This window comes from Esox lucius, chromosome 21 (assembly GCF_011004845.1).
Source record: "Esox lucius isolate fEsoLuc1 chromosome 21, fEsoLuc1.pri, whole genome shotgun sequence".
Lineage (NCBI taxonomy): Eukaryota > Metazoa > Chordata > Actinopteri > Esociformes > Esocidae > Esox > Esox lucius.
Genome location: NC_047589.1, coordinates 19004669 through 19032300, shown reverse-complemented (window position 1 = coordinate 19032300; position 27632 = coordinate 19004669). Strand labels below are relative to the sequence as shown.

The following is a 27632-nucleotide window of genomic DNA, read 5'->3' as shown; positions in this document are numbered from 1 at the left end:
AGTAGCAATAAAGGAATAAAATCAACATGCTTTTGAAATAAGGCACGTAGATCTTAGGCTATTCTGAGGTAATAGAGCCATAACATCCTTAGGCGACAGCCAGGCCCGGTTTGGGGGTTTCTCCAATCTCCGATGGAAAACCGAAAATATAATCCAACTGACCAAATTACTTGAGATTCACTTCAGTTTCAGAGATTAGGGTTTCACAAATCAATGGGAGTTTAATTTCTAAGTGCAAAACCTAGATTCAATAGTGTTAGATGACGCTGTCATTACTACAACCTCGTGAAAGTGACAACATAAAAAGTTTCAGTTAGTAAAAAACAACATTATATTGAAGGAGTGACTGGCCTGCACATTCACAGTGTATCGTTATTCTGGATAACAATTTTTTTGCGCGTTTGTTAAGGCAGCTAACGTTGCCAAGTGGGATTTAGGATTTCTGTTGGAGAAGCACTTTCTGACTGTTCTCACTTTCTGCATATACTCCTTAAACCACCCTTGCTTTGACCCGACGTTTCCAAACACGGAAGTAAGTGACGTTGGCGCGCTCGTTGAAAACAAACCCCGGGCAACCAAGGTGGTAAGATTGGACTGTTAACGGCTGAAAATGAATATATAATCCTTGTTTTAGTCGTTCATTGTTACCAACTATCCCTCATGGAGTTATCTCCGCTGATAAAGAAAATTGGTAAGTCAACGTTACACAGCTAGAAAAGTTGGTTCGTGCTGCTTGTATTGAGGTCGCTGTTATTATATATCTGAAGTTAGCTTGTTAGTTAGCTGCTCCGGCTTGCTACCATTGTATTTCTGGACAGTCCTAGATAGTGTTTGCTACGCTTACAACTGTAAGTTGCTACTTATGCATAATAATCCAATATCTAAAGTTAGCTATGTGTTATTAAATAGACATACTGCAATGTATTTTTTCTCCTGCTGCTGGACAGTTATTATAATGTTAACAATCAGTCATTGTAATACGGTGTTACGTTAGGTAGCTAGCAAACGTATCTAATTGACTGTGGTCTTGTTTTTGACAGGTCACTCCTTGGTGGAGATCAGAGTCCGAGCATTGAAGAGCATCATGTGTAAGTTAGACCACTCCCTCCTCTCCGTTTCTGACCTGGTCCAGGAGAGAATGCTCTTTGTTTACCTACTAGAGTGGTTCAATTTCGCGGAGGTTCCAATGCAAGAGGAGGTCCTGCAGCTGATCAGTACCCTGTCCAAGGTAACAAAACGTGCCTTGCTAATGACCAGCAATGCGTTTTTAATTTCATGTCAACTTGGTCACTCAGCAGGATACACCTTATTTTTGATAAGCAACTACAGTGTAGATTTAGCCATGTGTTGTGGATTATTGTCTTGCTGAGAAAAGTTAATTCCTTCCCCAGTGTCTGGTGTAAAGCAGACTGATATGATTTGGCCCTTACTTAGTTGTAATTCCGTTTCTTTTTATCTGGAAAAATCCCCAGTGTTTGCAGCCTATAGATCCAATGATGCACCCTTCATCATTAAGTTGTTTTTCCTCATGCAATTGCTTTACTTATTCCAGAATATCTCCATATTCCGACCCATGTCCAATTATAAAAATGTTGTGGTTAATCCATTTATCTGGGACCCTTAAAACCCATAGATTAGTGTAAAACATTTCAAAGTCTGAACGAAAGGTGAGATTTACTCTCCCAAATGTAAAATTTCCCTGATATTCTGCAAATATCTGTGCATTAAATTTTCGCTTAATTGTGCCCCTGTGAGACGTACAAATACTTTTCTTTTGGCATAGTGTTCATGTCCCATATCCACCTTGAAAAATCACCTAATACTCCTAAGCTCATTGTACGTCTGCGTTATGGACTATCTGCATTATGGTGCACTTTGAACGTAGACAACTGTGATTCCTGTTACGGGTAGCAAAGAACCCCTCTTTCACTCTATCTAATCTAGAGGGATCTGCAAAGCCTGTAGAAAGTCTATACTTAAACCTTTTCACATGTTTTGTGTCAGTGCCTAAGCGTTTATTGCATTTTAATTAAGATTTTCTTTTATCTTCACGCCATACCCCACACTTGTAAGGGGATTATTTTTGTAATTATTGTGAAGTATCATAATTAAGTCTCTATCCCACTTGTATTTGCAATCCTGCATTAGCTTAAGGCTAATCATTTACCTTTAATATCATCACAGCACCATTAATTTGCCTCCACGTGTGTTTAATTGTAGTGATTCCAACTTATAGTCTACAGTTTTTCTAGGTTATCTTATGTGTAGTCAATTGCAATGCAAATGCTCAACCATGACCTTTCATCAAACTAATAGCTTGTTGAATGACTGATCAGGGGCATGGTCTAAAAACGTTCAATTATTTTTAGATTTATTTTTTACAATTATTGAGAAGTGGAAGATGTATGGAAGCGGTAAGACCCTGTCTAGATCAGGCCGTCTGAACTGGATTACCCAGTGCGTGATCACAGAGGCCACCAAGAGGTCAGTAGCAACTTTGAGCGGGCTACAGGCATTAATGGCCAAGACTGTCATGTCATAACAATATCCTGAGCACTCCACAAATCCTGCCTGTACAGTAGGGTGACAAGAACAGAGCCATTACTCAAGGACGCCTGCCTTGAATCCCTTTTCAGCTATGCCAGAAAATACATCCAGGAGATTGTGTGTTTATGTGTCAACAAGGTTTGTGTTCCGACAAAACAATTGAAAGCGTTAAGTTTGGGTAACCAATCCAAAGCGGCATATCACTTAAAGAACACTGTCCGCACATCATTCCCTTTTGTAGAGAACTTAAAAAAAAAAAAAACACACACATTGCCAAATCAATAAGGCTGACCCCAGTTGACTAGTGGAGTGGTGGCATGGCCATGTGACATCTGATTCCCCCCTCTACCAGTATGTTACTGAGGGTATAGGGATGGCCTAATGTATTACACAAAAAATGAATGTGATACTGAACTTGTATATGGTTATATTATGTAAGAAATAAGGTGCAACACTAATAAAATGTATTATTATTATAGTGTTTCCTGAATTGGTACAGCATGTTAAGCTTATTCTAATTTCGAACAACCCCTTTCATTTGTCTGCATACTTTTTTTAAGCATGCCACATGTGAGTGCTGTTGTATCCAGACATTTCTGTCTCTGTAGAGCAGTTTCACACTCGTCTGGCAGTTGTGGTACGGACACATGTTAAATTTTATGAAGCTCATACATACGTATGTATGTATGAATGTACGGTTAAGTCCCGAAATATTTATACACTGACACAATTTTCATAATTTTGTATCCGTACGCCACCACAATAAATTTGAAATGAAACAACTTTAATTCAAGGGGTTGAACAGAAATATCAAATGAGACGTCTGGAACGCATGGCCATCACCAAAGTGTTCAGTGTTCACCATTAACAATGGCCAGTGCTCACTTTCCCCATTTAAATTCATAGTATCTTCCCGCTTCGATTTTCGCTTGTTCCCGCATTAAAATGCGTTTGTGGCATTTCTTCTCCCCCCTTGGTGTGGTACACTGCCGATGTCGTCTTTTTGTCCAATAATATTTGATTGCTCATCTGTTTTGTCCAATCATAGTTCATAGTGCATTCTAGAGCACGACCCAAATATAGTATCGTATGAGGCTAAGTACAACTGAGCACAGCTGTATCTGTAAAATACAATTATACATATATATATTTTTTTTTATTCAGTTCCGGCCAGTAAAAATGCAGTCCGGGCCAGTAGGGCTAGTGAGGGGAAAGGAAGTTAGCGTTGGTCCATGCTGGGTTTCCTCCTTTGTGATGCTTTGCCAGGCCTTTACTGAAGCTGTTTTTAGTTGTTGTTTGTTCGTGGGTCTTTCTGCCTTAGGTTTTTCTTCAAATTATATGCATGCTTGCTCGGGTCGAGATCAGGTGACTGACTCGGCCATTGCAGAATATTCCATTTCTTTGCCTAAAAAACTCCTGGGTTGCTTTCGCAAAATGCTGGCCATGCCATCACACTGCTCTCACCGTGTTTTACAGATGATGTGATATGCATCAGATCATGAGCCGTTCCAAGCCTTCTCCATACTTTTTTGTTCCCATCATTCTGGTACCGGTTGATCTTAGTTTCATCTGTCCAAAGAATGCTGTTCCAGTACTGGGCTGGCTTTTTTAGATGTTTTTTGGCAAAGTCTTATCGGGCCTTTCTATTCTTGAGGCTTATGAATGGTTTGCAACTTGCGGTGAACCCTCTATATTTGCTCTTTTGAAGTCTTCTATTTATGGTAGACTTGGATAATGATATGCCTACCTCCTGTAGAGTGGTCTTCACTTGGCTGGATGTTGTGAAGGGGTTTTTCTATACCATGGAAAGGATCCTACAATCATCCACTACTGTTGTCTTCCGTGGACATCCAGAGCTTTTTGTGGTACCTAGCTCACCAGTGTGTTCTTTTTTTCTCAGAATGTACCAAACTTTTGCTTTAGCCACTCCTAATGTTCCTGCTATTTCTCTGATGGATTTTTGAATTTTTTATTTGCAGCCAAAGGATGGCCTGTTTCACTTGGGTTGATAGCTCCTTTGACCGCATGTTGTGGGTTCACAGCAACAGCTTCCAAATGCGAATGCCACACCTGGAATCAACTCCAGAACTTTTAGCTGCTTAATTGATAAAGAAATAATGATGGAATGGCCCACACCTGTCCATGAAACAGCTGTTGAGTCAATTGTCCAATTACTTTCGGTCCCTTGAGAAAGAGGGGGCTACATATTATAGAGCTCTAATTCCTAAACCCTTCCTCCAATTTGGATGTGAATACCCTCAAATGAAAGCTAAGAGACTGCATTTTAAGCCCACATTCATTATTTAACTGTAATTTGAATATATTTAGGTACAAATCAAAAATAACAACTTGTGTCAGCATCCAAATATTTCTGGACCTAACTGTGTATATGTTTATGTATGTATGTTTGTATATGTGTACAGTATATGTATGTATGTATGTATGTATTTCATATATATAAAATAATTGTACTTTTGTTGTCATAGCACCCTACTGCAGCCCAAATGCTGAGAGATGTCGGGGCAGTAGAGTTCCTCACCCAGCTCTCCCAAAACTTAGTGCCACGTTTAAGTGCCATTATTGATGGCATCTTCGACCTGCTGTTTCAACTTCCAGAGCTGCTTCCTGCTTATCCAGTGCTTTATTCTGATGAACCCCAGCTACTGAACACTGCTACTACAGGTTTGTATCAAAGACATGGAATATTGCTTGAAGTGCTTTTACATTTTTGCTTCATGCTGATTTTTTTCCCCTGCTCTTTTTGTTTCAATAAAAGACGACTCTCCGGTGGTCGGGTATTTCCAGACTAGCAGGCCAAGTCATGTTGACATTCCACCACAAAGGATAGCAGGTATTTGACCTCTGGGATTTACAGTATCTCTGTTAACCTGTTAACCTGTTAACCTGCGATTTCTGAGGCTGGTGACTCGGATGAACTTATCCTCAGCAGCAGAGGTGACTCTTAGTCTTCCTTTCCTGGGGTGGTCCTCATGTGAGCCAGTTTCATTATAGTGCTTAATGTTTTTTGCGGCTGCACTTGGGGACACATTCAAAGTTTTCGCAATTTTCCGGACTGACTTACCTACATTTGTTAAAGTAATGATGGCCACTCGTTTCTCTTTACCTAGCTGATTGGTTCTTGCTGTAAAATGAATTCTAACAGTTGTCCAATAGGGCTGTTGACTTCTGCACAACACAACTGATTGTCCAAACCCCATTAATAAGGGAAAAAATTCCACTAATTAACCCTGACAAGGCACAACTGTGAAGTGAAAATCATTTCAGGTGATTACCTCATGAAGCTCATTGAGAGAACACCAAGGGTTTGCACCAAGGGTTTGCAGCGCTATCTAAAAAGCAAACGGTGGCTACTTTGAGGAATCTAAAAGTTATTTCACACTTTTTTGTTAAGTACATAATTACATATGTGTTCATTCATAGTTATGATGTCTTCAGTGAGAATCTACAATGTAAATAGTCATGAAAACGCATTGAATGAGAAGGTGTGTCCAAACTTTTGGCCTGTACAGTATGTCACAGTACATGTTGGCATTCATGATTCCCTCAATGAACTGTGCCGGCAGCACTCATGCAGCCCCAGACCATGACACTTCCACCACCATACTTGACTGTATGCAAGACACACTTGTCTTTGTACTCCTCACCTGGTTGCCGCCACACACGCTTGACGACATCCAAACCAAATAAGTTTATCTTGGTTTTCATCAGACCACAGGACATGGTTCCAGTAATCCATGTCCTTAGTCTGCTTGTCTTCAGCAAACTGTTTGCGGGCTTTCTTGTGCATCATCTTTAGAAGAGGCATCCTTCTGGGACGATAGCCATGCAGACCAATTTGATGCAGTGTGCGGCGTATGGTCTGAGCACTGACAGGCTGACCCTCCAATGCTGGCAGCACTCATAAGTCTATTTCCCAAAGACAACCTCTGGATATGATGCTGAGCACATGCACTCAACTTCTGTGGTCGACCATGGCGAGGCCTGTTCTGAGTGGAATCTGTCCTGTTAAACCGCTGTATGGTCTTGGCCACTGTGCTGCAGCACAGGGTCTTGGCAATCTTCTTATAGCCTAGGCCATCTTTATGTAGAGTAACTATTATTTTGTTGAGTTGAGTTATTTTGAGGGGACAGCAAATGTACACTGTTATACAAGCTGTACACTCACTACATTGTAGCAAATTTCTTCAGTGTTGTCACATGAAAAGATATACTGTAAGCTATCTCTAACGGTGAAGGGTTTCTGTCTTGGATTATGAAGAGAGCTTTTTTTCAAAGGACATAGCCCAGTGCTGAATCAATGAGAATATACCATGCAGCCCATGCTCTTATTTTGATAAATGAACCAGCATCATAATGTATATTTTTTTCTAAGCGGTCAAACTATGCTATCTATCACTTAAGACAATGTTGTGAGAGAACGTCTATCTGTGTATGATAAAGTTTCAGCCTCTTGAATGATGAATGTGCAGTTCTCCTGTTACATTACGGATGCGCAGTAAGCAGTAAGCCTACTTTTATTTCTGGTTGCTGTGGTAATTCTCAGGGCCGTGGCCAGGTAACCTGGGCCCTCTGAAAATGTACATGCCCCTCACTTATTGACAACATTGACCTTACTATGAACAGGATGCCCTGTGAATCACATTCCCCACATTTGCTAGGCCCTGATAATACCACATTAAATTTCACGAAATTGGGGGCATGAGAAAAAAGGGTGGTAAACGGATGGGGGTTCTTGCAATCTAAAGCGACCATGTTTATTAATCTACTCCAGAAACAGGACAGTAGTATCGCTCAGGACTGTTACATACTTCAATACACAGTACAATACTCCAGACTAACCATGTCCACTGTTTCTTTCAATTCTCTGTGTACTCATTAGAAGATATATATTTGTCATACCAGTTTATTTTTTATGTAATTTCATTATGTTTGGTATATTTAGACTGCTGTGCCTAGTTTACTAGCATTGGGGTGGCTATCTCACATTTTTTGTTAAGAATGCAATTATGCATGCTCCTAATAGAGAACCTTTTCACTGTTATTTTACCACGTAAGCCAGAAAGTGGGGCTATTGCTGACAAGTTTTAGACATTTGGTAAATGAAATACATTTATAACAATTAGGCACACGGAAATAGTGTTTCCTAATGCATTTACAACTACAGTTGGTCTAGTTGCAGCTTGGGTTTTGCATGGCTGCTGCGAGGGTGAGCGCATAGTTTGTGAACTTCAACCGCAACTTTTCACCAACTTCACATCACTAATTGACAGGGTTCCTCTACTTTATGATCTGTGGTCTCTCATTCTTTTGTGGACACATGCTTGTGTCAGAGGGACGAGGCAACTTGGTCTGATGTATATTTTCTATATTGTCATCTACGATGCCAATAAATGAAACCTGAACGATCTCTGATTTGAACATTAAACGGCACGTTAGGCCACGGCTGCTGAAAGATTTTTTGAGCAGGGGGGAGCTGATAATGGTTAATCGTGTGGAGGAATGTAACGGATATCGAACGCGTGGGTGACACGCCTGCCGCCATAACGACGCGCAGGCCTCACATGCACTGCCCGTATTTGTGGCAGACGGAATCTCGCCCGGGGGTTCTGGTGCTGTGTCCTCGGGGGCTGCAGCTCTTCTACTTCCCGCGGCTACGTAGTGGACTACTGGCCAGTGCATTCGTTTTTAATTCATGCAGGGCTACCCAAATAAAAAAAGTGTCCATCCTCCTGTTACCCAATTAAACACAGTCTGTAGCGGACCTCAACTTACTCTGTTGACTATGCACTTTCTAGGTACTCTCGTTCTCTTGTCCTCTAAAATACTTGTGAACTCCTCAAGGCCAGATTTATCTCCATCAACATCATCACTAGCCTATTCTATAACCCTTAATAATAATAATAATTATCATAATCTATTGTAGAATGGGTTGTATGGGCCCTGGATGCAGGGAGCTATTCACCACAGTCCTGACATTCCCCAAGTACTGTCTGTTTGATTTATCATCATTAATCTACTGTTCCACAGCCCAGCAGGCCATGTGTAAACCTTCTCTTCCTCCCTGTGTAGACAATTTCTCCCCATGCTACTACTCCGGAATTAGTTTGTAATGGTTGGGTTTTTGCTGGCTTGCCTATTTGAACCATCTAATGATGAACCAACTTTGTTTTCAGCTATATGACTCTTCGGTCCTGGTCTCTAGGGTTCAAGCTGTTAATTCTGAAGCTGCTATAGCTTCACTGCACTGTCAATAGCAAGATGATGATGATGATGTCTTGCTTGTGTTTCATATTCTGCCTTCATATTTTGACTGAATAGCCTGCTGTTTGAAGTTACTATATGAATATTAGTTGTACAATTTGTTGAGGAATGTGGAGTCCACAGCAGACAAACACCTGATCTTCACTGCAGTAGCCACTGGCAAAGGAAAGATAGAGGTGGCTGAATGAGCTATTTCTACATAAACATACAGTGGATATAAAAAGTCTACACACACGTTACAGGTCACATTAAAGGTGATTTATCTTTGTCTCATTATTTTACATTCACAAAAACGTGGCATTTTAACAGTGGTATGTAGACTTTTTATACCCACTGTATACACATCGAAAAATCCCCAAAATGCTCAAATCCTTCAGGATCTTTTGTCTGTAAAAGGGAAAGCTCAAGGGAAGAGCTGGATCCCCAGACAATTTTATATTTCAAAAATATTTCAAATAGTTTTGTACTGATTCTCCATGTTCGAATGTTGTCTATTTGCAGTGAGTAACTCTGTTAAATGCCTGAAGTTTTCTACGTTTCCATGGTTGGCTTTGACCACAACAGACAGACACATTCTGACATCCAATGAAAGGTTAGTGACTTCAGAACTGTGTTGAGAATATAATGATATGCTTTCAGTGTTAAAGGGATATTTCAGTATTTTGGCAATGTCTTCTTCCCCAGTGTCAGATCAACTCTTTTTGTTGTTGTCTCTGAGTAAATCTATTCACATGCGCTGAATACTAACCCTCAAATGCTGACAATCTTAAAGCCCTGAGGGATCTCGTTCCTGGCTGTTACTCTCTTAATGACTGTGTGTGTTGAGGAGCACTTGTCTTGTAGTCCACGATTAGCTCTTTTGTCTTGCTGTCATTGAAGTTGTCATCCAGGCATCACACCACCTGGTCTAGTGGTCAGTATGAAGGAGTTCAGTATAAAGCTGGTGTAAGTATTTTTGTGAGACCATGTTAACATTTTGCTCCTTTAGAATTCCATTTATTGTGCTAATGCTGGTTATCAATTGCGCTTACGCTAGTTGGCATTTTCCTAACAAAGGTATTAATAAGTTTGTTTGACTCTGGGGAAGTAGATTTCCAAACTATCCCTTTAATATGTTTTTTTTAAAACTGTTTATTCAATTGGATCGGGCTTCTGCCTTTGTGTTCGACTAGTTCGCTAAGGAGTAACAACCACCACTTGGTGCGGACCACGTGTGAGCTTCTACGTGATGTCATCATGCAGGATTTCCCAGCTGAGATCTTTCTCCAACGGCCCACTATTGTGCAAGTAAGACCTGTATACTTCCTTTCATAAGTAGTGTCCACCAGACTACCAGTCCTTACCCATGGCCTAGTCCTACGCAGGCTCCATAGAGGCAATTAGATTGATTGAATCTCTGGGATTTAAAGCCATGACATCATTAGCCATTGATAGATAGGTGAACAGTGGACAAATTACAGCTCCAATAACTCAATTCTAGATGGCCTTTTATTTACTGTGTGGTCTTATTTAGAGCTTCTATATCGCCCTGTGGTTTGTGGGCCTTCAGCTGGACATGTTCAATGACTATGGTAACTCTTTTATTAATGGTTATAACCCTTTGCCTTGCTCCTTGGTTCAGCCAAACTATATGCAACGCCCACCTCCAAGATGGTCTGTAGATCACAGAAACAATCTAAACATTCTGTGTCAGAAACCGATGGGTTTAGCCAGAGACCGAAAAATATTTGGCTTTGATTCTCCGATTGGTTAGATTGTTCAACTGCAGGAGACATAATTTTTGCACAACACTTCTTGTCCTGGCATCATTTAAATTCATCAATAATGAAAGGATCTCCGACAGAAATATGTGGCAAACGATAATGCGTTGAGTGATTTCCGTTCGACTGGTGTTATAACTATCCTGCTCTGTAGTGTGTCGACCGGCTTGGGAAAAATAAAAAAGTGTCTTTCTAGTGAATGTTTGACCCTTACTCATTCTCTGATTTCTAATGTGTTGTAGAACCTACTCTCCCTGCTGCGGCTGAGTCCAGGTGAGAGTGACGCTGGCTACCTGAGAATGCAGGCAGTGGCCTGTCTACACCAACTGTGTGTGGGGCTTAGAAGAAGACTACGCTTCCATCAAGATCCCAGCTTCTACTCAGCCAAACAAGGTGGGATTACATCGGGATGGTTTAATATTGAATATTATGCCTATCTTGATCTCATGTTTGCTACTTGCCACTGGTTTAAATAGTGTACTGTATTGCTTTTTTGATCTTGTTCATTATTATTATTATTATTATTATTATTATTATTATTATTATTATTATTATTATTATTATTATTATTATTATTGTGAAAATGGTTAGGGTCTCTGCTGTCCTCCCTCGTAGGACGAGCTATTTCCACTGTTGGGGTGCCAGGACAGAGAAGCACCATGGTCCTCTAGTTGAAAAGCTTCAAATGGAAGCCAGTGGAGTGTGCAGACATTAATTTCATATTTGTTATGCAACTTCCTCTTATTTATTAATTATTATTCATTAGTTCAGTGTGTGTGAAGCTGTTGAAATACCAATTATCACTATGGTGCTAAAATTAATTTCTGCTCAATCTTGGGATCCACGTGTCTGATAATTCTCTTCAGAGTACATCTCACCTAAAAATAACTCTTATTGTTATTTTCAGAATTCCTATCACAGTTTATTGACCCAGGTCCAAAGTTTAGTGCTAGGCACTCAAAGTCTGAAATAGCCCTGTCCTATGGCGCCTCACAATTATTGGCCCCATGGTAAAGATGAACAAAAATGTATAACAAAAAGGTATAAAAAATGCATTGATTATCAGCTTGATCTTACACTCAAAATATGAGCGAAATCTCACCTTTAATTAAGGTAAGCTTGTTTGAAGAAGAAAGGTCTTTATCAAGACATATTTCTAAAACACATGCTGCGATCTTTGGCACCCCTAGAAATGATTTTGAATCACATCTAGCTATTAACATGTATTTTTTCAGAACATTGATATTTAAATCATTAGGAACTTGTAAGTGGCTGCACTTGTCAAAAGGGGGAATGTCAGAAAACACGTGACAGAAGGTTTTGACTTAAGGCAATAGCAAAAAAAAAAACAGCTACACACCTGAAAATATCCATCTCCATTACTAGGGCAATACTTAAGTTGATTCTACCTACTGGAGCTGTGAAGAACCTTCCTGGATGCTGATACAAGTCTATTTTGCCCCCATGCACACTTGCAAAAAAGAACACATCACTGTTGGAGAATTGCAGAAACTGGTTGAGTCTTGGGGTCACCACTTTTCAAAAACTACAATTCAATGTCACACCTTCATAATTCAAGAAGAAAACCTATTCGACAGGAACATAAGCACCAGGGGTTTGCTAAACGGCATTGATTAACTTTTATTGTACCCGAGTTCTATGGTCCGGTATTGCAAAAATAGAGCTTTTTGGCTACATGTAAAAAGATGGATGTTCATGCAGAAAATAACTTAATCCCCACTGGGTTGTATGGTGGTGGATCTGAGATGTGGCCCTGAGAAGCTATTTATTAGGACTTATGAACGGCATCATGGATTTGTCAAGTAACACAAAAAAGAAATGGTCTCAGATCCATGTGTTATCCACCTCACCATACATCACAATAGTAGACTCAGTGATGTTATCTTGGCGAGGGGAGGGTGCTCAAATCTTAACAATCATAACTGAATGAGTGATTTCTTTCCTATTTTGAGTGTAAGATCAAGCTGATGTTTAAAAAGAGAGCCTAACCCTTCCTATGTACCACTAGTGCCAGTAATTGTTGAGGGAACGTATCTTTATAAGGGTTCTATTCAACACGCTCCGTTTGCGTCACGCATTCTCTCGACCTCTGGCCCCGTAGACCCGGTGTCCCAGAACTCATCCCTGTCCTACTCCCGGGAGATGCGTGGCGTTGGGGCCCAGCCCTCCCTGGCCTCGTCCCCAGGCGGAGAGTGTTCCCCACGTCCTTCTGTGGTGGGGCGCACCGGACAGAGGCCCAGAGGAGATGGACAGGATGGGGACGCCGCCTCCGACAGGTTCATTATGATTATTGATTAGATTTATCCAGCGCTTTTCTGTTTACCCAAAGTGCTTCACATAGTTTGGGATGGGGGGGCTTCCTCATGCATTACCAGTGTGTAACACTACTCGCTGACTATGAGGTGGAGAAGTGACGAGTCCTAGGTTGCCGTGATGCGCGCGGGGCCAGGAGTGAGTCCGGACTGTTGATTTACTTGTGTGGTTTGCTGCTTCCCCGTTTACTCAGCAGTGGTAGCTCTCAGAGGGCTACAGCAGCGGCCCTGGCCTCCGGACCGAACGCCCCCTCGCCTGTGAATGCAGCCCAGCTGGAAATGCCCGATCTTGGGGTGGAGGACGTCCTCGCGCTGCAGCTCCAGCAGCTCAGCCTGGCCCAGTTCACTGTAGCCGCCATGGAGCATGCCGTACCGCTGCTCAGAACTGGTAGGAGTGGCAGACTGTGTGGGTTTGTTCAAACATGCCTTCCTGTCTCTACCTACCTCTCTCGTTCTGTCTGTCTTTCTGACGGTACATTGTAAAAGTGTTCTAGTGTGTTATTCAGTATCTATAGAGAATGCTGAGGTGTCTCAACCCCAATCAGATGCTGTGTGCTTGCGCTAGTCTTGTTTTGTGTGTGTTTTAAAAAAAATAAAATGTCCCTCTCTCTCGTAAGTTAACTATGAAATGTTATTCTCTCTCCAATCCCCTCTTACCTTCCCGACATCTCTCCCCCAGACGGTGTGCGCGTGTTCCTGGGTGCGTGTGAGCTACTGTGTGAGGCTGTGGTCCTGCTCAGAGACAGTGTGTGTGAGCTGGTCTGGGACGATACTAGCATGGTGGCGATGGAGCTGGCAAGTTATAACACTGCTCAATATTGATATTTTTCTGGATATTTACTCGTACATACACGGGCTGACATTTTATTTAATTATTTGTTTAAACAAAAAAATCTTAATGTAAAAATATTGTTGATGAGTTCTCTGCAAGAAATTTTTTTATCTCTTAATTAGAAATGTTACACACAAGCTAAGGGTTGCATTTTTCTAATCCATGCAGTATCTCAGACATTTCTGGTTCAGGTTTGACTAAACATTTGAGAATGATGTGTATTCCGGAAGACCCACCATTTACATTATGACCTGGACGATGGTGTATTGTGGGGGCTGACATATTTATGGTTGCCTCTTTATTTCTTCAAATCAGTGTTTATTCCCAATTGTTTTATAAAAGAAAAAAAATATGGAATCATTTATTTCCCCGATTTCATTAGGCCCTTTAGAAAAGAAAATGTGAACATATTTACGCACAGACGGTCTGTGACAGACCTGATGACAGGATGGTCTAGATCAGCCCTTCTCCAGATGAACAGTCATTCATATATATTCACATCAGCCTAGTGACATCATGCAGTTGGCCTGAGCCATCCCACATAAACATGAATATTGGCTTTTAGGCTCTGAAAGGCTCTTATACATATATTATAATTTTCAAATTTTCAGAGTGTTAGTGTTGACTTATAGTGTGGAAATCTGATTTGAAATATTTGAATATCAGGTTTTGGAAGCACTGGGCTTTTTGACACCACCTGGGATGAATAAATTAGGTTTGTATAATTCACAGATAAATCAACACTGTATAATGTTGTTGCTTAACTGTGTTGGGTGGTTATCTCTCCGTTTTGCTAAAAAGGCCTGCTGGGAAATATCCAAATATGGCTCCAAAATAGTATTAATCGTCCAAACCCAATTGTCAATTTTGAGAAAGTGTAAAAATTAACATTGTTAAAGAGAAATTAGCTGTATATGCCTCATCATTCTCCATGATTGCTTCATCATGGTTCACATTTGCCATATTAAGTGTACGGTATATTGTACATTTTAATTGATTGTCTACTTCCTTACAAAAATAGTAAAACATGAGAAATTCAGGTTTTTGATGGAAGGTTCACACCCTGGCTTAGCAATGAAGTTTAGTGAAAAACATATAAAATTGGCCGTAGTTTCAGAATTCAACAGACAAACATGTATGTTTTGGGAGTTACTCTACAGTAAATACTTTCTGAATGCTTTAGTGCATTGTCTCACGGTACTCCCAGAGTAATAGCATGATGTAGTGTATGTTTGTCTCTGTACATCTCCTGCAGTTTTGGTTAAATACTACCTTGTGCAGTGCAGCGTCCAAACCGTTTTGTCATCTCTAGCTGGACAGCAGCTTCCTTTGTCACTGGAAAGCTTCTTCAGTGCTCTCGTCTTTAGACAGGCCTGTCAATGGGAAGAGTATCTGCCGCCCTCTCCTGGTGTCTACGTGCTGTTGTTGGCTTGGGTTTATGATTTGATGATTTGATTTTCATCTGTGTTTGGGTGGTTTTCAGAGAGAGAAGCTGCAGTTCTCCATGGAGACTCTGGGTGACATCATGACCTATCATAAGAGCTGTTCCTCAGGCTGTCCTGAAAGCTCATTGGTCCACCACAGACTGGCTTACATGAGCACCGCCGTGTTGACCGTCAGACTGCTGCAGACCATCCTGCCTCTGGAGAAGGTGTGGCGTTCGTGCGCGCGTTCTCAGGCCCGCCTCTGTTATTCATTGACACAGCGGCACTTGTTGGACTGCTTTATCAGGCATTAGAGCCCCTGCCCAAGTCTCAACTGACTTTCAGATATACGTTTCTCCTCTGCAGGCCAATGATCATCTTCCGGAGAGTACGGTGGCTGCCATCCTGCCGCTGTGTCTGGACCAGCCCTTCGGCTTAGCCTATCCCGGCACGGTGGAGGCAGCTGTGGCCTACCTGGAGCAGGTGAATCCTGAAGGCCACAAGCTCTGTAAGAGGGCCGGTCGCGCCGCTCTCTGGATGGAGTCCACCTGTCTGTTTCTCAAGGAGACACAGCAACAGGTACACCAGGAGGGGAAACCGGAGGCTGATGTGTAAAGGAATAGAAAGCACCAGTGTGGTACTGGGTTCCGCTGTGAGTTAGAATAGCATCCAAATGGAACAGTCTGGGTTGTTGTGAAGGATTTAGTAAAATTAAAACCTGTACAGTGGCTCTCAAAAGTATTCAAAAGCACCAATCATGGGTAGGATAAGAACATGTCCAAGGCATTAAATCCCCTGGAGCCCAGTATAGTCCATTACTAAGAAATGGAGAGGATATGGCACAATCTATCTAGAAAAGGCTGTCCTCAAAAACACAGCATCTGGGTGAGAAGCATTATAGTCAGGTGAAAAGTTGAACACTGTGGTTCAACAAAGGTCTCCATCCCACATATTTGGCAAAGAACAATGGACAAACCTGCTGTGAGACTTATCCACATTTTGAGTTGACAATAATATTGGCCTGAAGGTGAATTTGGATGCAATCATACATTTTTTAATTGTTCTTTTTTATTTTTATTTTATTTGACAGTATGGACTCTTGTTTTGATCTGTGTCAAAAACCTTCAAGTAACTCCTTTTTTTCCTTTTAACTCAATACAATGTGGTTAACTCCAAGGGCGGTGAACACACTTGAGTGCCACTTTATTGTCGTTTAATGGAGAAGAAAACTGTGCTCAAGTATTTTACTGTTACACCTGTTTTCTCTAAATTCTTGAATCGAGGGAGAGAAGAACTGGCTGGAACTGTTGGAACTGGCAGACCAAGCCACAGATGGCCTTCCATACCACCAACATCTACCCCTCATCAAGGAGTGCATCAAGATCTGCTCCCACCTGTGAGACATCTGTCACCGATAGTCACTTTTCTGCATATATCTATTGATTTATGTATCTGTTAATTCATTTGCGCAATGACTGACTGGTGGGTACATCATTAGGTGGAAGTTTGAACAGGCCAGTCCTCTGCTTCAGACAGACAGCCAGAAGGTTTTACTGAAGCTGCTGTCCCACCCACTCCTCCCAGTCAAGACAGAGACTTACACCTGCATACTCAACATAGTCAAGGTACGTTCCCAGTGTTAATGTTTCTGTTCATGGTCATCTAGAAAGACCGAGCTATATGCTCCTGTAAGCCTGTTGTTTACCTTTGACCCCTCTAGGAGTGTCTGGGGGTTCAAAACGTGGCCAACCCACTGTCATCTGTCTGTAGTGGGGTTCACTTCCTCTTACACCCCAAAGTCCTCTATGAGATCAGTGTTTTTGGACTATGGGACCCAAATGGAGAGGTAATGTGTGTGTGTGTGTGTGTGTGTGTGTGTGTGTGTGTGTGTGTGTGCAAAACACATTCATTTCAAGTGTCTGTATGAAGCCAAGTAAAAGGTCGAATGGCATTTGTAAAACACTATTTCTTCTAAACGTCATACCTGGCTAAATAAAAGCTGAATAGCCAATAAACAGTTGGGTGAAGGACTTTGTTGTCATACAGCTGTGGTAAGGTTCAAGCGGTTGATGTTTGATCTATAGGTGAACTCTGCTGCCAAGGATATCCTGCTCTTTCTGCTGAAGGGCAGATTAATGATGACACCATCAACGTGGGACAGGTTGAACCAGGCGCTTTCCCCGGTCATCCCTGTGTTGCAGGTACTGTACAGACACTCATTTAGAATGTCCTCTTAGTATTGTGGGGGGAAGGGGAGCATCTTAGTGCTTCACTACCATCTTTTCCCCTCCTTTCTGAACCCCCTTTCTGAACAAAACATAATCCAAGTGCAATTTCCGTGTCCTCCAAGTTCAAAAGCATGATATTGAGCTTCTGCCAAGCAATATTTTGTTAGAGGCTTATTTGCATATTCTGTGATATTGTTGTTTTTCTGTAAAAATGAAAAAGGAGTTTGAAGCAACAGAAATGCAGACAATTGAACATGTCCATGGGTTGTTGACAAGGTCGCCCAGTTTGATTTGAATTTGTAGAGGCCACTCATCTCTTAGACCTGTCATGTTGGTTGTGACACGATGAACCCTTCTCTAATTACGCTGATGCTTATTTATTTACTGTTGTGCTCAGTTGGAATTCCCATGCCCTTACTGTCTGTGTGTCTGTCTGTGTGTGTGTGTGTCTCTGTGTGTGTGTAGAGTTACGCAGGCACAGAGGATGCATTGGGAAACTGTGTTCTGCTGATAAGTGATGTGTCAAACGAGGTGAGAGATGGCGTACTTCCAAACACAACCAAATTGAGAGCTGCACTCCGACTACTCTTTACTAAACAGCAGACGTAAGTGAGAGTGTGTGCGTGTGCGCGTCTACAGAGGTGTGTGTTGGAGAAAACCGCAAACTTGTCTAAGTGTGTCGTTGTGCGTTTGAAGCTGCTGGCTGAATTTGACATTGACTCTCTGGGGCGTTGTAAAACCAGACAACTGTCTGAGTGTTTAGCTATTCTACTCTCCAACACTGTGTGTCAGTGTTGATGGGCATATTACTGCTGTCACTTATTATCAGCTTTGATGGACTCATCAGCTGTGCGTCTCTAGCTGGGGGCTCTCTGTGATGGCTGTGGAAAACAGCTATCTCCTCCACACAGCTCTTCCTCTGCTCTGCCAACCGTCCATCTTTCTTTATTGCAATGTGGATTCACTTATCTCCTGAATATTGTGTATAGTTGCTATACACATTGTGTAGCATGTAGGATTTAGTTGCTGTATATGAAAGTCCCGTGACTTTGCCTGTTTCACAGGCAGGCAGGCAGACAGACGCGCAGGCAGGCAGGCAGACAGACGCGCAGGCAGGCAGGCAGGCAGGCAGGCAGACAGACAGACAGACAGACGCGCAGGCAGGCAGGCAGGCAGACGCGCAGGCAGGCAGGCAGGCAGACGCGCAGGCAGGCAGGCAGACAGACGCGCAGGCAGGCAGGCAGGCAGACGCGCAGGCAGGCAGGCAGGCAGACGCGCAGGCAGGCAGACGCGCAGGCAGGCAGGCAGGCAGGCAGACGCACAGGCAGGCAGACGCGCAGGCAGGCAGGCAGACGCGCAGGCAGGCAGGCGGGCGCGCAGGCAGGCAGGCGGGCGCGCAGGCAGGCAGGCGGGCGCGCAGGCAGGCAGGCGGGCGCGCAGGCAGGCAGGCAGACGCGCAGGCAGGCAGACGCGCAGGCAGGCAGACGCGCAGGCAGGCAGACGCGCAGGCAGGCAGACAGACGCGCAGGCAGACGCGCAGGCAGGCAGGCAGACAGACGCGCAGGCAGACGCGCAGGCAGACTCTCTGCTGGCTATTATAAAGACTGATTGGTGATCTACTGTTGTATTCGTGTCACTGTGGTGTGATTGCAGGCTACGAGCTGCAGCAGTACAACACCTTTTACCCCAGCTGACCAATGCCACAGCCAGACCCCCCCTGGACTCTGTCCTGGCCTGTCTCCCTTCCCTCTACTGTCTGACTAAGACACTGGACATCACACTGGACAGCAGTGACAGGTCCTTCCTCAAGGTATGCTATTTAGACTAGTATGCACAGACACAGACACACACACACAGAGTGTGTTTTCTCATTTGTGTTATTTACTTCTGTTTGACCCCAGGTGGAGTCAGTGGAGAAGCTATTCAGTATCTTGACCTCTGACACCGTAGACTTGACCCTCAGGAGGTCAGCGGCAGAACAGCTGGGTGTCGTCCTACAGGGTGAACTGACACTTCACATTCTTCAAACAGTGGGTTTAGGGTTGTCAGGGAATAAATGTTGACCTAGAAAATCACGAGGAAAGCACATCCGGTTGAGGAACTTATATGTTACTTTGCAGAAGAAAAAATATTAAACAATAGTCATTGAGAAAAGAAAGAAACGCTCATCAGATTTATTTTAGGGTCTGGCATTTTTATGCAGTCACTGCCTTATCATTTGTACTAATGGTAGGCAAACTGTTGAATGTATTCTTTTTCATTTGTTTTTCAGAAACCGCAATGCACCCAGTGCTGAAGAGTCTTGGTGTAACAGATAAAGTGATCTGCTACATCACAGAGTGTATCAACGGCAACATGACGGTGAATCCAGCTCGGAGACCATCCTTGATGTCAGTGTGTGGGTTGTGCGTCCGTGTGTGTTGGTTAACGTGTGTGCGCGTGCTCTCCCTCCAGGGCATGGACTGCCTGTTAGAGCCTAGCGTGTGTGTCCTGAGGAAGCTGGTGTACGCCGACCCTTCCCTGAGACACCGTCTGGCTGAGAACTCCACTCTCCTAATCGCTCTGCTCAGAGGTACGTTCGCCGCACAACCCGTCTGGCGACCGTCACAGCCCAATGCCGTCACACCGCTCTGAGCTTCGTTCACAGCCCTCGTTCAGTCGCACGCTGGCTTACACCGTCAGTCACTGCGTTGCACGGCCGAGGGCTACGGTCAAAGGACGTCTCATTTGGTAACGTTTGTGGAGTTTGGCACTTCTCCCACTGCCCTGGGGTTCAGTCACATCAGAAAGCGTTCGGCTCATTCATTACTTAGAGTTTCGAGTTATGTTCACGGCATTAGGAAATGCGTTTTGACGCAGCACTCAGGAAGGCCCTCACATGGTTACAATCGCACCCGCTAAACCATCGATGTAATCAGGTTACTGTGCCGAGACTCGGTGTTCCCTAATTGTTTGTTTACCCTGTTAGCTTCAGTGCTTATCAAGACCAAAAGAAGGGATGTGAGTGAGGCAGCCTCGTTGATGTGTCTCCTGCTTTTTGATGAGATTGCCTCCGTGGAAGTCTGGTAAGTGTTCCTACCTATCATCTCTGTATGGCTTGTTTTTGTCAACGTAATGGGAAGCTTTTGCGTTCTATCACTTTATGGTACCACGGCAAAGTTGTGTTTCAGGGTCTTTTTAGCTAAGATGGTGAACGGCAGACAGGTTAGCTAGCAGAGATCACAAGGGCAATGTGTTGACCCCCTGACCCATGGCAATTCTGATAGGCTGAGCTGTGCGTGTCTGCCGGGTTCGCGGCTTTAACCGCTAGACCCCACGGGCCAGGACACCGTGTGGTTGAAGTCACTTGTTTTGCCTCATCAGGTCAGAGACATCCGGCTCTGAGGTGGTTCTCACGCCCTTCTCACTCCCTGTGTCCGTCATGCGAAGGTAAAGAACAGCTGGAATTTCATCTTCAGTCTCCCTGTCCGTGAAGTCTCACATACCTAAAAACGAATCTTCCTCTCCCTCCTGCTGTCCAGGTACAACCTGCCGTTCCAGTCGTCATCGCACCACGCCGTGAGCCCCTACTGCATCGTGCTCCCCCTGAACTCTGACCTACTGTCCCTGGTCCCTGCCAAGGAGGCGCTTCAGCTGGTCTGGAACACCGCATGGCACTCTGGGATGGATAACCTCCTGGAGGAGTTCCGGGGGATCCGCAGTGACGTCGCCGAGTGAGTGAATGTCGTCAGAGGCTACGCTTTAAGCCCTCCCAGATGTCGCGTTTGTTTTTCATGGTTTTCCTTTGACCCGGGGATTTGTTTTACGATTGTTCGCTAGCTACTGCGCTCACTGGCGCGTTCCGGGGGAATTGGAGGTTTCAGGCGTTGTTGAACGAAGGTCCTCAGCACTCTGTTTGAGAGGCATGACGAAGCCTCTCTCTGCCTCTGAACTAGAGCAATTACACCAGATTTACGCAACTAAACGATCAGTTCAGGGGTATATTCATTTTGTCAAATGTTTTAGTTGTTCAAAGTTAAGTCCAAGCGGGAGGAACCTACATGAACAGCCAGGTTAAAGGTGATATCACGAATTTGCTCCCATCTAGTGGATGCTGGATTAATTACTGCTACACCCGTTTGCTTCCACTTTTGGTTGCCCTGCTCACAACAGCTCTAAAGCCTGAGCCTGTTAGTGATGAGACTGTCTGCTCTACCCAGTCTTCATGTTTTCCAAACACAGGAAGTGTTATAGGCCAGAGACAATCCAGAAACTGAAGCATCACACTTCAGGATCCGGCCCCATCATTTCTTTCCATCCTGTCAGAGGTGCTACCTCCTCCTTTATGCCGGTGGTGTGGTTACGCTCGAGCTTACAGGGCATCTGTCCAGGGGGAGAATATTTTCATCTTTTCACCAATGACTGTTTTTCCATTAAGGCAGCTGGGATGGTGTTAGGTAACAGAGGCAACAAGTGTTTTTTTTTTCCCGGCCCTTCCCCATGTTTGTACTGCTCAAAGGGGAACTAGTTTCCCATAATTTCTTGTTTTTGTCTAGTTTCCACAGTGATCTGAGACTGTCCGAAACGCAGGTTCTGTCACTCCGAGCGACGCACCTCCCCACCGGCCTCCGGGACTGCATCAAGGCCATCGCCATGGCAGCAGGCCACGCCTCTGTGAGCTCTGCCCTCTCCAGGCTTCGCCTCCACCTGCTGATTGACAAGCTGGCACTCACCAGCACACACACACACAGCTGCCGGGACACGCTCCACTCCCTCCCCTGGCAGCCTGCCATTGCAAGGTACACACACACACACAAACACACACCTGTTACTGTCTCAGGGGAGAAGAGAGGGGAGCCCAATTTAATGTTCCCCAGGAAGGAAGCTGATAAAGATGTATTGAGTCGTGTTCAAACACTAGGCTAGTGTTCCTGTTATAGTCACTCCCTCATCTCCTTGATGATTAATTAGGTTCCACATGGTGGAGGGTCTTAATACAGGAGTATGTTGTAGAGAGAAACCAGCTTAACCCATGGACAATATGTCTGTCCACATTTACAGTTAAGTAAACCTTTGTTTTTGTGTGTGGGCGGTGGGGGTGTAATATTTGTGGGGAATGACTTGTTTACTGTTCTTTGTGCTGTTTCTCTCTGCCCCCCTCCCTTTGCAGATTTTTGCAGGTGCGTCCAGTGTGTCTGGAGGATGAGAGGTTACTGGTGGACGTTGTAGCGTTCCTGAACAGCTACTTCAAACACAGTCACTCTGAGATAGAGGACGAGGATCTGCGATGGATACTAGAGCTTCTCCTCAAACAGGTTAGCTCTGGTACCTGGACCTGTTTTCATCTACATGCCTCCTTATCTCATCGTCTTGTCTCCTTGTCCACAGGTCAAGTGCTGATCAAAAAGGTCTGAGTGAGCTTCTGTAGTCTGATCTATTCTGTTTCTAGCACAGTGCCTTTTATTCCCATCTCATCTCCTGCTTTCACATTTATTAAAAAACCCAGCTCAGGTGGGAGCAATGTGATGGAAGCCTATTAGGGAATTAGTTCTCTTCCTGTCTTCTATGGGTTTGCTGGCTTCTGTCTACATCATACTCCTTTAACTCTCATTAAGACCCTCCACCATGTAGAACCTAAATAATTACCAAGGACATGAGGGAGTGAATATAACAGGAACACTGGCCTTGTGTTTGAACACGACTCAATACATCTTCATCACCTTCCTTATGTTAGTCTAACCTGGGGACCATTAGATTGGGCTTCTCCCCAGAGGCAGTAATGTGTGTATACATGCCTGCATGTGTTTGTGTAATCCACTTGAGCTCTAATCTCCTCCCTAAACATAAATCATCCCCTCTGGAAAGGAAGAAAGGCATTAATATCACATTACAACAACAAAATAGACTACTAGTAAATAATACAGATCATATGCATCATTGCTGAGGCAGTGGGTATTGTATTTCATCAAGGAAAATTCCACTCTGTAAGTGCAGGTGCTAGCTACAATATATGGAATCAGTTTTCCTTTGATTAGTGTATCAGTGTGCGTATGGAACAATGTTGAATTTTAATTACTTTTCTACTTACTACTTGAGCTTCTTGTGTATGCCTGTAATAACCTGTCCCCTATCTCAGAATCACCTCTCAATTTCTATTTTCTGTCATTCTGATTGCGTTATTTGGATTGTAGTTAGTCGGTTGGTATGTAATGAGTGAGTGTCTGTGTAAAGAGTAGCTAGGTTTCCATTATCTTCTCCGGTCATTTTGAGTGGATGTTTAGAAGGTGCGTGTAGAATGTAGACCCCTCCGTGTGTTTCCATTGAACTGGCTGTTGAAACGCTTCATGCAGCGGCCTCCCGTCCCCCACATGGTGTCAAAATAAAGTGGCAGAAGTGTTTCTGTTATCCACTCAGCCAAATCGTGCGTTAGTGTAATGATGACAGTCAGTCTGCCATGACTAACTGTGTTGTCTTAGGCCAATAGGCTCAGCGTGGATACCGTAGATGGTCAAAATGAACCAATCTGCCATATTCTAATTGTCAGCCTAGAGCTCTGAAGATTTCACAGTGAAATAAAAGTCATAGTTGGGAAGCATACATTGATTTAGCAAGCAGCATCCTAGTTGTTAAGAATTTTATAGAATTTTATATTATAATTTATAATTTTTATAATTTCTTACAAATGTATATTTATTTTATTTATTATTATTATTATTTTTTTTTTTTTGTCCTTGTAAACTTGGGGGAATGGAAGCCTGCCCAGTTACGACGTCTTAGGTGGGTCACAGCTTAAGCTGTGATTGACTGTTGGCATCACTAAAGGTGGGTATTTGTTGTTTTACACAGGAGACCAGCTCTCTACTGGACTTGCTTCTAATTGCTGAGTCGCAGACACACACTCCGAGTCAGGGAGAAACAGAGGAGCTGAGGGCCCAGATCAGCCAGAGATTACAGAGGCAACTGACATGGTTCCTCAAGACTTTACTGCACCGCCTCACACAAACTACCGACAGGTATGGTTGAAATCACTCTCGGCCTCTTTCCCCTGGTCGGTTTCTTCGGGGGTTGTTCAATGTCTTGAGTTTTTTTCAATGTGTTCACATTGGACCCATTTTGTGAACTACACCAGAATGCACATTTTGGTGAACTTTCCTACCATATAACCGGCCTTGAATTAACCGGTTACCACGCATGTTTCTGAACAGTAACATTCATTTAAAATAAAGGAGACAAATGAACATAATTAAAACATGTTTGGTATTGAATATACAATTCCTGTAATGGAGCAGACGATTAAATCCTACGTCCTTTAAACAGGAAACCAGGCAAGCCTAGTTCTGCCGGCCCGCAATAGAATGTGTTGATCGTGGCTGGCCTCTCGAGAATCGAACCCTGGTCGCCCACATGAGAGGCTGTGTCGTTAACCACTACGCCACAGTGTATGTTTGCGGCGTGTACATTTTCCATTTGTCAGTATAGCCTCTTGACATTATATAATTTTGTCACCCATAAACATCACGCCAAGTTTGAGTATTTTGTTAGACCATTTACTATCGTGTTAAACTGAGTAACATTTCTTAAGTTTACCTCCACCACAAATAGCATCTATGAACTGCATATCTTTTGCCACTGGCCGTTTTAACAGCTTATTAGCCATTCGTGAATGACATTGATACAATAACTACTGTATCAATATAGGTGGCGATAACCGACTAACTTTTTCGTCAAGTGAAAAGACGAGAGAATCGTGTAGCCAGCGAAGTGTTGGTATAACAGTTTCATTTCAGGCTTCCCATTACGTAGCTACTGAAGGTTGTAGCCAGCGAAGTGTTTTTCTGTCCTGAAGAAATCCCAATATCCACCAGAACGGTTTTATTTTAGGGCTTCCTATTACGTAGCTACATAAAGTTATAGCCTGCAAAGTTTTTGTCTGTCCTGAACCTCAGGCATAATGACTTCTGACTGTTACGGGGAGCGAACACGGGACCTGTCGTTCCGGTGCCCGCGTCTCTAACTGCTATTTAACCAGGGGTGGTCAGTCACTTAGTTACTCCGTGAGAGACATTCACTCTTCTAGGCTGGCTCTGCTTACGCGGTCCGGCAAAAATGTGCCAAAACGTAATCTAAGAAAAAGTCAGTTGATAACCGCAGGCTTGCTTCTTGCCATTCTGTTGCCCTAAGTGAGACAAAATAAAAGTCTATGCTCTCTTTTCCTAGCAAAACTACAATAGGATGTTGTGCTGTCGGCAGGCATTGTTATGAATGCCCATCCGTGGGTAGAATCATAAATGTTTGCGTTGTTAGGTCATTCATATTTAATTCCCTACAGTGGCATTTATTTGTCTACTTCGCCCACCAGCCTTCCTTTCTGTTTATATTATGAAATTACCGCATGTTGTGTTTATGTTTACTCCTTGCGTTGTACTGCTGAGTTGTGCGCTCCTAGCTTCTTAAAATGTATAGAATAACTGTAACTCACTCTGGATAAAAGTGTCTGCTAAATGACTTGTCTGCAACTGGAAATGTGTTAAGTGGTCTCTAGGAACTTGCAACAATGTCTCAACATGGGTCTAGCCCAAAGCTGTTGCCCGCAAACTTGCAACATTGTGGGCAATTATTCTGGGTTGTTGGACAGTTTCCCACAGGAGGGACCTGCTTAGAAGTATTGTGTTTTTTCTAAGTTATGCTATTTAATATTGAGTGTCAGTATTGAGGCAACTAGTCATTCCGGATTGTTGCAAAAATACATCGTTTGTTGACTTGGAGTAGCTCAGCTCGTTATGGTAGTGTGTTAAGACAGTTGGAAATACTGTATATTGTATTTCTCCAAAGGATTGCTTTGAGGTTATGGGCGAAGCACTGTGACCAAGAAAGCATTGGGGAGGCACAGAAGACATGATCAAGCTAGATATTTTCCTCGCTAACATTGGCATGGTGAACACTGCTTGTTGTTTGGTAGCGTCAGTTTTTTCTGTAGTAGTCCAAATGCCACTGGGGGATAGACATTGTTTTGGGGGCATAATAATGTGAATCCCAAACCAACCATGAAGCATGGTGACGGGAACATTAGGGTCTTCCACTAGACCAGGCCTGCTCCCATCATTCAGTCAGTCATGAATTCCACATCGGACCAGAGAATACTTGAGTAGAATGTAAGCCGGTATCTGTCAAAAAGCTGAAGGAAGAATCTATCTTGCCCCAGGACAATGATCTAAAATTTTTATTTTTTTAAGCACAACAGAATGGCATAGATTTTTTTTAAAGGAGTGTTATGAGATGTCTAAGACAGCCCGGATCTTAATTCTGTGGAAATGCTCAGAGGGACTGAGTTAGTTATACCCTCAAACATACAGCAATTCTTTCCAGTTAATGTAAGAGACTGATAGATCGTTACAGCAAATGGCTACATTAACTTATTTCTGCCCAACACCAGCTATTTCGTTTGGTGTGAATGTTTTTTGCTGTTTGATCTAATGCAAATTGTACGTTTTCACTTTTTTATATTAGGTTACGTTTTTCTAACCGTACTGAATTAAATATAAATTATTCATGTTCAAATATGTCCAGAAAATTACTAACTGCTTTCTTATGTTTTTCTATGTAACTGATGAACAATGTCTAGAGGCTGAATCATAAGATGCAAAACCCTTTAATGAGTTCCTACCTTGAACGTTTCCTTCTGGGCAACTGAACACCTTTCATATGAAAACCAATACGATGGAACCATAGAGAACCGTTTGGTTTCAGTGGTTTTCAGGCAGGATATATAAAATGATTGCCTCCAGGTTTCCATGGTCAGATTTTGGCTAGTCTATGTCAGAGCAAGGCAAGACTTATTATATAATAAGTAAAATGTTCAGGTTTTCTACTGTTGGTGAATGTTGTCAACTTCATAGTTTGCTACTGCCCCAAGCTCTTTGTAAAGTGCTGGGTTACACTCTGATAACCTACCTACTCTTGCAGTCAATTGTGGGAGGTCCACTTCAATTACGTACAATATCCTCGTAGTGGTTAGAGAAGTGGACCAGTAAACTATAGATCCCGAGTTCGTATCTCCTAGCAGGCGAAGCGAAGTATGTATTATGAATTATTCCGTATAGACAAAAACTTTGCTGGCTAAAACCTTCAATATCTACATTATAGTAAGCCTGAAATAAAACAGTTTACGACTATATTGCAACTGTTTCTGGTGGATTTTCGAAGTATGCATTCATGCGTACGTGTTGGGTCAGGATAGACACACAGTA

General features: G+C 43.1%; 1 protein-coding gene across 3 annotated transcripts in view; it reads left to right on the top strand.

Moving 5' to 3' along the window:
- Positions 1 to 490: 490 nt before the first annotated feature.
- rttn (rotatin) overlaps positions 491 to 27632 on the top strand; it is a 56087-nt gene continuing 28945 nt past the window's right edge. The window contains exons 1-27 of one of the 3 annotated variants that reach the window (XM_020041969.2): positions 491 to 583; positions 1041 to 1228; positions 5034 to 5229; positions 5324 to 5398; positions 9331 to 9421; positions 10002 to 10116; positions 10832 to 10982; positions 12712 to 12886; positions 13117 to 13310; positions 13602 to 13717; positions 15238 to 15405; positions 15545 to 15757; positions 16462 to 16574; positions 16677 to 16803; positions 16899 to 17024; positions 17263 to 17379; positions 17872 to 18011; positions 19060 to 19216; positions 19308 to 19407; positions 19679 to 19767; positions 19861 to 19978; positions 20375 to 20471; positions 20770 to 20835; positions 20928 to 21119; positions 21942 to 22184; positions 22556 to 22700; positions 24232 to 24398. In XM_020041969.2, coding sequence (XP_019897528.2) covers positions 1085 to 1228; positions 5034 to 5229; positions 5324 to 5398; positions 9331 to 9421; positions 10002 to 10116; positions 10832 to 10982; positions 12712 to 12886; positions 13117 to 13310; positions 13602 to 13717; positions 15238 to 15405; positions 15545 to 15757; positions 16462 to 16574; positions 16677 to 16803; positions 16899 to 17024; positions 17263 to 17379; positions 17872 to 18011; positions 19060 to 19216; positions 19308 to 19407; positions 19679 to 19767; positions 19861 to 19978; positions 20375 to 20471; positions 20770 to 20835; positions 20928 to 21119; positions 21942 to 22184; positions 22556 to 22700; positions 24232 to 24398 — 3635 coding nt within the window. In that variant the 5' untranslated portion in view covers positions 491 to 583; positions 1041 to 1084. Of the gene's footprint in view, positions 692 to 1040; positions 1229 to 5033; positions 5230 to 5323; positions 5399 to 9330; positions 9422 to 10001; positions 10117 to 10831; positions 10983 to 12711; positions 12887 to 13116; positions 13311 to 13601; positions 13718 to 15237; positions 15406 to 15544; positions 15758 to 16461; positions 16575 to 16676; positions 16804 to 16898; positions 17025 to 17262; positions 17380 to 17871; positions 18012 to 19059; positions 19217 to 19307; positions 19408 to 19678; positions 19768 to 19860; positions 19979 to 20374; positions 20472 to 20769; positions 20836 to 20927; positions 21120 to 21941; positions 22185 to 22555; positions 22701 to 24231; positions 24399 to 27632 lie in introns of all 3 variants that reach the window. The other 2 variants (XM_010891206.4, XM_010891205.4) reach the window with 2 other exon arrangements.